Source organism: Vanacampus margaritifer, chromosome 19, assembly GCF_051991255.1.
Source record: "Vanacampus margaritifer isolate UIUO_Vmar chromosome 19, RoL_Vmar_1.0, whole genome shotgun sequence".
Classification (NCBI taxonomy): domain Eukaryota; kingdom Metazoa; phylum Chordata; class Actinopteri; order Syngnathiformes; family Syngnathidae; genus Vanacampus; species Vanacampus margaritifer.
The window spans coordinates 17,739,140-17,749,079 of NC_135450.1; the positions used below are offsets into that span (position 1 = coordinate 17,739,140).

At 49.3% G+C, this 9,940-nt stretch overlaps 1 protein-coding gene across 2 annotated transcripts; it reads right to left on the bottom strand.

Moving 5' to 3' along the window:
* Positions 1 to 265: 265 nt before the first annotated feature.
* LOC144039496 (interphotoreceptor matrix proteoglycan 1-like) lies at positions 266 to 9,690 on the bottom strand. Of its 2 annotated transcripts, XM_077552891.1 has the most exons (17): positions 9,290 to 9,689; positions 8,348 to 8,575; positions 8,112 to 8,278; positions 7,382 to 7,419; positions 7,249 to 7,289; positions 7,069 to 7,163; positions 6,831 to 6,980; positions 6,006 to 6,064; positions 5,902 to 5,922; positions 5,643 to 5,827; positions 5,512 to 5,570; positions 3,634 to 5,437; positions 3,046 to 3,551; positions 2,669 to 2,888; positions 2,186 to 2,408; positions 772 to 845; positions 266 to 699 (listed from the first exon to the last, which is right to left on the bottom strand). In XM_077552891.1, the coding sequence occupies exons 1-16, from the start codon at positions 9,576 to 9,578 to the stop codon at positions 812 to 814; spliced, it is 4,119 nt and encodes a 1,372-aa protein (XP_077409017.1). In that variant the 5' UTR covers positions 9,579 to 9,689; the 3' UTR covers positions 266 to 699; positions 772 to 811. The 2 variants fall into 2 exon arrangements, with proteins under 2 accessions (XP_077409017.1, XP_077409018.1); XM_077552892.1 differs by lacking the exons at positions 266 to 699; positions 772 to 845 and having other exon boundaries at positions 2,182 to 2,408; positions 9,290 to 9,690.
* Positions 9,691 to 9,940: the final 250 nt, after the last annotated feature.

Below are 9,940 nucleotides of genomic sequence, written 5' to 3' on the forward strand. Positions count from 1 at the left end.
CATCAAGTCCCGAAGCATGTCAGCATGTCTTTGGACAAGTCCTCAAATGTGTCGTCTTTGCATGTCTTTGGACAAGTCCTCAAATGTGTCGTCTTTGCATGTCTTTGGACAAGTCCTCAAATGTGTCGTCTTTGCATGTCTTTGGACAAGTCCTCAAATGTGTCGTCTTTGCATGTCTTCGCATGGCGCTGTGACGATAAGCACTCTTTGATGTCCTGCAGTCGAGCGTTACACTCGGTTTACAGTAATAGGAGACGCCTGTGAGCGAGTCTTTGACCTTGTGGACGTGTCCGCATGCGTTTGTCTTTGTTGAGCATGTGGACGTGTTCTTGAAAGCGTCTGTGAACGTGGTTACGCGTGTTTTTTGAGGGTTGACCGAAGCAAACCAGGTGAGCAGTAAGACAAAAAAGACGAGACATTTTGTTTTGTCAAATGGAAAAGTTGAACAAGAAAGACAAAAAAAAGCAGCAGAACTACAAAGTGTAACTTTCTCTTTTTCCCGCCTAGAATGCTCTTGAGATGAGTTTTGCTTGAAGAGGGCGGTACAACGGCGCCACCGTCCTGCTCCGACCAGCGTTTTTCTTTTGGTGATATTTTCGGCCGGCCGGCTTTGTTGGTTCTGGGGGGGGGTCCGGGGTCCTGGGTCCGCTTGAGATGATAAACCTTGATTGAAAGCAGCGAGTCCAGGAGGCGCCGAGTCTGCCGGAGACAAAAAAGTTCCATCTTGAATTCTCAAGGGAACCCGAAATGAAAACAAAAGTCAAAGTTCACCTGCTGTCATGAGATCAGGACTTTCAGGAGGTCTGAAGTTTTAAGCCGCCAGGAGGCGCTCGCCGCCTTTGGATCTGCGCGACGACACAACAAAAAAAAAAACAGATGTTTGTATGTTTGTACAGTTCAGCCACATATTTGTGAGTCTCTGCAGGGAACTCCTAGCAGAGTCCAGTCCACCAGGAACGCCGACTTCAAGCACGTCCCCAGTGGCGGCTGGCTTTTGGAGACACTTGAGTCGGAGTGGCTTTTGGTTCCATGCCGTGACACGCAAAAGCGAATGCGGCGAATGTGTTTGCTGAGGCAAAGACGAGGGAGTGGGAGGAGTTTGAGGACATTCTGCTCCACTGTCGGACATTTCAGGAGGGGGAAGCCGTGCGGCGTCAGGTAAGGGCGGAGCTGTGCTGACACCTACTGGAGACGTTTTGAGTCAATGGGCAAGATCGCCTCAAAGAGGATTTGGAGAGAAGATGGGCCAATTAAATGATACCATTTTATGGCGGGGAATAAAATGAATTAGAATCCTTGGCAGGTGAAAGTCCAAGACGGACCATATTAATGAAGAAGGTTTACGCGCTTTAAAAAAAACATTTCAACTTATCGAAGCACTTTTTAACTTAACCCTCCTGTTAAGTTGGTTTCTTAGGAACAGCAGTAATGGTCCCGGGTCAATTTGACCCAGGTGTTAAATGATTAAAAAAAAATGCATCCCAATAAAGATGAACTGCTGGCATTGCAAATATTTTAACTCTTTGACTGCCAAAAACGTTAAATAACGTTTAGTAAAATCCTATGGAGGAGTGCCAAAGACGTTAAAAGACGTTTTTTTTTTTTCAAAACAGAGGTGAAACTAACCATTTTCTATTGTTGATTACTCAAAAACAGAATAAGGTAGAAACAAACTTTTTTTTCTGATGAAAGATGACAGTCCAATCTTTCATTTGGTAGTGTGTGTGTTTCCATAGTCCAAACACATAATTTTCTGTGGACCTTGAAAGATCAGCCAAAATGCTTAAAATCGGCTGGCACCCACGGCATCCCTTTTCTGAAAACGTCTGGCAGTCAAAGAGTTAAGTTTCATCTTGAAATACTGCTTTCACTTTGAAATGGGTCAATTTGACCCAGGCTATATTGAATGTTCTAAAAGCGTCCTGTATACTCGATTTTTCGAAAGTGTCTTAACTGTTTTCATTGCAAATGTATTGAAATAAAAAAATTTTTTTAATTGTCTGTTGATGCTAGGTTTGATAGCGAAAAGCTAGCATTTGTTCTTTCACCTGAAAGTGGGTCATTTTGACCCACAACATAACATGCAGTAGGCTATAACGATGAAAGTCTGCTAGCTTCTTGCTAACGTCCAATTTGAAGTGCCATAGATGAGCTAACGGAAACTAGCATAGACATTCTCGATCACCTGCACACGGCGCCTCGTCCGGGTTCCACGTGACACGCCGCGTCATTTCCACATCGTCTGGGCTGAAGCTCACAGACGCTCCGACACGGAAGGCCGTCCATGGACAGGAAGCCCGGTTCGCACTGGCACCGGGCCTCCTTGGACCTCGCAGAACTCTTTGGCTCCAGGACGCAGCGAGAACCATTCCCGCAGCCCAGGAACTTGCAGGGGTCAGCCTGGTCCGCTGCGGGGGACCAGTCGCAAGATCGCGTGAGTAACATTTTATATTCTTCATGCGGACGTAACATCACTTGAGTACTTCCTGCCTGTGCTAATTAACATAAATGAAATTAAGGCAGACTAGCGATAGCGCTACTGATGAAAAAAAAAAAAAAAAGACCTTAACTACGGGATATTGCTGGAATAACTGTAAGGTCCCGCTCACCTGCTTACAAATTGATATCAGAAGTAGGAAACTACTTAAGCGAGACGGACGGGGGTCACCTGGCTCAACGTCCAGTGAGCGGCTGTCAATGTTGATGTGCAGGTGTGCCTCAGCAGTGGAGCAGAAATCTTGCAGGACGCACTGGACGGCCTCTGTGATGTTGTACGGCACCGACTTGGCCAACTTCATCCTGCTGTTAACCACCACGCTGCCTTTGCGGAAGTTCAGGATCTCCAAATTGCGGAATCCTGTCAGGTTGGCTTGCAAGTACGGTAGCATCTTGAGACCACATAAAGACAACGATAATGAACAAAAAGTGTGGGGGGGGGTTTGGAAAAAATGAAAGATCTTCCATTCAGCGGTTATGTTCTTCAACGATCTTCTTGGACTCAACGAGAGGCGGCTCACTCCGTTTTCCACAATAGTTGTGACTTACCACGTTAAGGAAGGTGTTCTCCAGGGACCTGTACTCAGGCGACGTCTTGTTGAAGAGGTCCTCCGAGAAGTCAAAGTTGGTGACGCGTAGGCTGAAGAAGACCACCAGCTCCCTGCCGTGACTGGCGGTTGTCATGGTGGGCGTGGTCATGTACCTCGCAGTGGGCGTGACCGTGACGCTGTCTGACGTGCGCTCCTCCAAAAAGCCGCTCCCTTCGTCCGGTGGATCCGTGGTCACTGGGATGGTTGGACCCAATTCCTCCGCCAGGTCCCTGACAGCCTCGTCCTCTGCGGTGACGGGTCTGCTCATCTGCTTTTCAGCTTCTTTCATGTCCTCCTCAATGATGATTACGGACGGTGCACTTTGTTCGTGAGGTCCCGCCACCTCAAAGAGTCCAGAGTCCACCGTTGGGTCGTTGGCAGCACCTTCTAGGGAGGAATCTTCTTCTTCAGCCTCCACCACAAAGTCCTCCTCTGGCGCAGAACCCCCATCTGGAAGATTTGTGGCTTTGAAATGATGGGGAGAAAAGGCTGGTTTAACTGAAATCAGAACATCAATCTTTCCAAGGTTCCAAGTTGTGTCACTCACCTGCTGGCTCGTCATCAGTCTTGGCTGATTCTGCCGAGTTGATGTCTTGCCCCGCCTGATAGTCTACACCATCCTTTTCAGAAAGCAAGTTGTCAATGATTGGATTGTCCGCTCCACCGACGTCCTCCCCAGCCGGAATGACGGGCAAATGATCCTCCTCCAGAGGCCCCTGGTCTGGTCCATTATTTTCGCCGAAGAGATCTATTTCCCCGTCAAACGGTGCAAACACCTTAATGGATTCGGCTTGTGGTTCAGTGGTGCCATGCTCCGGGACTGGTTCTGAAACGTCAAATGGTTCCTCTGCATTTGCATGAGGACTTTCGATTGTTTCCTCTTCTCGATCTGCCGTGTCGACCAGCGCTTCACCCTCCGTTTCTTCTGGAACTTCAGTCTCTCCTGTTTCGACGACTTGAATTGAAGTGTCAATTTCTTCCTCTGCTTCCGACTCAGGAACGTCTTCTGTCTCTTCCTCAGCTTTGACAGGATCTCCCGGGTCAAGTCCAACACCCACTTGAACTCCGCCACTGAGTTCTGAAACTCCCGCGTGTGTTTGCAATTCAGCAACTTCCTCCTCATCGGTTCCATTCTCCTCCCTTGCATTTGTCTCTGGTTGTGGTTGAGACGCTGAAGGATGGTCAACAAGTGGCTCCTCTGAATCACCGAATGAGTCCTTTGGAGTTGGAACGCCAGCAAGCTCTTCTTCTTCAACTGCTTTTGAAACATCAGTGGTTTGCTCCATACGTGTTGTGAAACCTGTTGGCGCCGCTTCCTCTGAAACTGTCGCTGTTTCCACTGAAACGTCAGGCAAGAGTTCTTCTGAATTGAATGTTTCATTTGCAATGTTTTGTGCTTCTAAATGTTCTTCTGAAAAAGCAGTTGGTGGTTCTTTAACAGGAGCAGTTGTTGTTTCCTCTGAAATCACGTTTTGAGGTCCGACATCTTGCTCGTGTGCTTCTTCTGTCACGGGAAATCTTTCTCCTTCTTCCATATCTCCATGCGGTTCTGCTGCCTTCCCGTCCTGTTCCACGACATCATCTGAACCTCCTTGTGGCTTTAAATTTTCACGTTCCTTGTCCCCTATTTCTGGGCCATCGAAACCTAATTCTGCTTGTTCAGCATCCACCACAGCTTCCTGATTTCCTCCCGTCATCTCCTCATCTGGCTTGTCATCGTTCTCTCCGACCGGCTTAGAAACCTCAGTTGGTGCGGACGTCTGGTCCAAAATCGGAAGGAATTCTTGAGTAGGCGTGGCTGCGATCTCTTTCTGTGGTGTTGCTGACTCCGCCTCTAATTCCAAACTGCCCTCACTGGGTGAATGAAGTTGTGGAAGACCCGGGTCTGGTCGGGAATGACCTTTTGCAAGAACCTGCATCGTCTCAGTGGACACGTGGCCTGTGGCAGGAGACCGCATCGTGGCGATAAGACCCGAGTTCAAAAGTTCCTCGTCAGCAGGAGACGAGGTCAGTGAAACCCGCATGGTGAGCGTCCGGCTGTCCTCAGAACTTAGGTCCAGCTCGGCCATTGTTGGCGGGCTTGGTGTGTAATCCCGGACAAGTTGTCCAGTTTCAGTATGATGAAAGGTCTCAATTTTATGAGAAATGATCAACTCCTCTTCTTCATCGGATGCCTCCAGTGCATCTGGCTCGAACCTCAGGTCCTCTTCATCCTCATCCGTGGGATCCAGTAGCGTGACCAGCGCGTTCTCTTTCTCCAAGGGGGTCAGGGGCACCACTGGGCGGAGCTTCTCCACCTCCGGGTCATCCAGGAACACTTCGAATTCGTTGTGGGAGTCGGGTTCACTGGCCTGAGAAGTCACATGCCAATCATCAGACGCCATCTTTTCCCACCTGGTCCATCTTCACCCGTTTTACTAAATACCTCGATGCCAGCTTCCTGCGAGGAGGACCACATCGGCGCTGGAAGGACCTCCTCTGCCACTAAAAAAGCAATCGCAGTTATCCGCTTGACTTGTTCCACATTTTACTCACGCGGTTCAACCTCCGCCGTACCAGGGTCAAAGTTCAATGATTCCAGGTCAACCGGAAGAGACGCCTCCTCACGCAAAGCTGTTCTCACCAGCTCTCTCAGCTTTGAGTCGGCTGTGGCAGTAGCGGCGGCATCCGCCGCGGCAGGGCGCGTTTCCGGCAAAGTGGTTTCAAAGACCAGGGAGTAGTGGACCGTGATTCCGCCAACACTGAACAGGAAGCACGACGACTTCAGTTGTAAAAACACACAAACCACCAGAAAGACGAGCGGTAAACAAATTACCTGTCAGCTTCCCGTGTCTCACTTGCATCGGGAACAAAGAAATTCATCAAACCGCTGTTGACATTTTATCAGACACAAAGCCACAAACAGTGGGCGGGCCCTACCTGATCCGCAGAACCTGGATGCTCTTGAATCCCGGAAGTTTGTCAAAAACATGCTGCATCTGTGGAAGAAACGCCAACGCTGAGCATCTTCAAGGTCTCCGGTGCCTTCGCTAATCACGTGGCACGGCGCCAACATGTGGAAGAACATGAATGGCCGCCGTCTATCTTTGGCCAGCTGGAATCTGGTGTGACGTAATGTTCTTTGGAACGTAATCAGCTGACTTCCTGCTGTGATTGGACCTGATGTGACTCTTATCGATTCCAAGCACTTCTTCTGTCATCAGAATGAGGACAACAAAGGACAACATGGCTGCTGTTCAGCGGCGCCGATGCACATTTGGTGTGTAGAGATGAGATTTTGCCTTCAAGCTATCGTGTTAAGAAAACTTGAAGGTGTAAAGAAGACGTTTGAAAACACTTCACGGGGACAAACATCTGGGATGAAGTCAGGAAGAAAATGAGACCCTATCTTCAGAAATTGATACAGAAATTCTCCAGAAGCTCTGTAGTTCAGCCAGCTCAGTGGCCTAGTGGTACAGTGTCCGCCCTGAGACTGGGGGGTCGTGGGTTCAATTCCCGGCCGGGTCATACCAAAGACTATAAAAAATGGGACCCATTGCCGCTCTGCTTGACACTCAGCAATGATCACCATATGATTCCCGGGCGCGGCTGCTGCTGCTGCTGCTCACCGCTCACTCAGGGGGTGGGTCAAATGCGGAGAACGAATTTCGCCCCACTTCGGTGGGTGTGACAATCAGTGAATCTTATCTTATCTTAGTCTCTGGAAGTTCTTCAGAACTTATTTTCAAGTTCTATGGAACCCACCTGGTCCTGTAGGTGGTGGGCCAGGTCGATGTACTGGGGAGAGTCGGGGTCATCCAGCAGTTCTCTATATCCCGGATCCACGAGGTCAATGCTGAACTCCACCCTCTGCTCCGCTGGACTCTCCGGGACAACATTAGGAATGTCAGAGTCCTTTGCCATAAAAGAGAGCGAGAAGACAATTTTAATACCCAAGTCCAGAAAGACCGAACACTAGTTCCAGAATTAGTTTTGCGCCGACCTCCTCGACTTGCACCGTGGTTGTCCACTGTTGATCAGGGGGAGCGCTTGGCGAGGAAGTGGCCTGGCTGGGGAGGGCGCTGGTGGTCAGAACTTCTGTAACCAACAGAAAACGGGTCAGAGCCACCACAGCTGTTGGTCGTGGCAAGAAGAAGAAGTAGTAGGAGTGAAGTTCTTCTACCTGGTATGTCAGAAGAGGCGGGACTTGGAGTCAGCCAACCTCTGCGGAAGAATACGTTGGTTATGAACAGATGATGTCATAAAGATATGAAAACGAGACGATGACGTGGTAGAGAAAGGGCGTCGCCGCTTACCCTGATGGCGGCCGCTCGAATCGGAGGCGCTTCATCCTCTGCACAAACACACAAAACACCCCAACGACCGAGTGAGTCACGTTTGCCAAATGTTGTCACGCACGTCGTCGGCAAATGCGGATTAGCGCAATCAACTTTTCATTTTCATGCCAAGTCGATTACTTGCTGCTGACTACTACTTATGCTTAGATGACATTTTCATCAAGCGAGCTTCTATCTTTTAATCTTGTGCTGAGAAGGCAACATTTTTAAAAACACTGCCGAGTCAATTCAGTTTTTTCTACTTTAAACACTTGAAGATAATTACTGAAAACATGCAAAAAAAAAAGGGGGCGGGGTCTATAAATTCCTTATGACTCACTTTGTTTTGGGCATAAATGCCCCTTTAAAAACTTGCCTTCCTTTACACCAAGTGCTGTACATATGAAATGATAATAAATACAGTCAAGCATTACTGTACAACTGTCTTCCATGTAGGATTCGATTTGTGTGATATTTGACCGTTTCAAGTTGAGTGGACTCGACCACAGCATTGAAGAGCAGAAGGGTTCATTTTTGACCTCATTTTACATACTTGGACGTTTTCGTTTTTTTTTAATCGTTCAGATTTGGCAGGATGGTTTGTGACGCTCTTTTGTATGATACATGACATTTATTTTCAATTTCACTTGAAACGTGCGTGTGCTTTGCTAGCGTGTACGACGATGCCGTTGCTGTTGGCGGCCTTCACCCTGTAGATCAAGTCCAGGTGCTCCTCGGAGTTGCTGAAATTTCTGGCGATGTCTGCGATGCACAGCGACTCCTGCTGACACGCGTGAACCCACTGCTGGTACTCGGTGGTCCCGGGAATCCTGTCTAAGAAGATTCTGTAGGCTTCCCACACGGCCTCCTGGCACACTGGCACAGAACGAAGACAAAAATGAGGATTGACAAACGAAGAACCGATCAAGGTGTGGACCGGCGCACCTCGGAGCTGGTAGTACGCTCGATGGCTGGCCAGAACCTCGCTGACGCTCTCCTGAGGGCAGATCCTCACTCCGGTGTGCAGGAAAACCGACCTCTTGGATCGGCGCCTGCCGAGCTCTGATGGCCACCCTCTGGCGCGCGACGGCTGCGACTTAAAGAATGTTGCCGAGGGAGCGGACGGCAAGACCACCTCCTCCTTCGCACCCAAGTCCAGCGGGGCAACCCTGCCTGCAGTGGGGAACAACACCGAGGCTGGAAATAGGCTACCCAACTCTACCATACCCTGACCCAACACAGCAGCAGTCCACAACTGAATGGCTTCACAAAAATCTATTCCAACTTTTGGACGGCCAACCCAGAGGCCAGACCTCAACCCAAATGAGATGCTCTGGATTGGCGTGAAGACGTCCAAAGAATATGAAGCAGTTGTGCTAGGAAGAAAGGGCCAACAAAAATCCTGCTCAACGATGTGTCAGCCTGATCCAAAATGACAGGAAGTGCCTGGGTGAATTTATTACTGCCAAGGGGGTCAAGCCGTTCTCAGGGTCTTCATACTGAAGACTTCAATGGAGATCAGATAGCATTTTATATTCATAATGCTTGAAGTGGCAAAAGGCTCACATATTTTGTTGTCTTGTTTACACCAAGCAATTGCCCAGACTGTCCTTCAGGACACCTGTATGGGTATGTTGGACCCAAGTCCAGAGGAGTCCATCATGAGGAGCGTGAGCCGTCCGCCAATGAAGTCCCTTTTCGCAGCAGCAACATGGCAGGAGTGTGAATTGCACTTAAGATTCCCGTCAGTGTTTGTGCATCGTGTTTGAGCGGGATGAAGGATTACTTACGCAATCCTAATGAGCTTTCCCAGTTCAAAAAGTCTCCAGAGTCTTTGTCTTCCTCATCAATGTCAGCAATCTCCACAAACGCAAAAGAATGACTTACCTTGGACTTGCCAGGTGATGAGCAGCAGCAGTCCCAAAACCCCGAACCCGAGCATTGTGGAAAATGTGAACGTAGGCGGACAGCGAGGTGCTCTGCTCCGCTGGCGGACGTCACATGAAGGCCGATGAGCGTCCGCCGTCTGAAGCCTCCTCAGGACTTGTGGGATGGGCCGGCGGCGGCGGAGGGAAAGTGCCGCTTGCTCCGCCCCAAAGGAATTGTGGGACGGCCACGGGGTTAAAAAAAGTAGACTCTGTTTTGGGAATAATCTGTTTATCTGCTGCTCAGACATAATCCCGCTTTAGCATCGCAGCTCGCTGCCCTCATCCTGTTAGTGGATTTCACCCGCTGCACCAGCTGGACCCCCAGCCAGGAAGATGCCCCGGGATCACTGCGACGTTGCCGCTCAACGTGCTCCGAAATCACAGCAACGCGAACCCCAGAATCACCGCAATAGTCCTGTTTAACACGCTGCGGAATCACGCTGACGTTCCTCTTCGAGATTCGATAGAACCACTGCAAAATCTTTGCTCAAGATTGCCCGCAATCACTTTCATGTTTCCTGTTCAAGATTTCTTGGAATCATTACAAACTCTTCAGGCCAACATTCCCTGGAATCGCCGTAATGTTTATGCTCAAGGCTACCTGCTAACC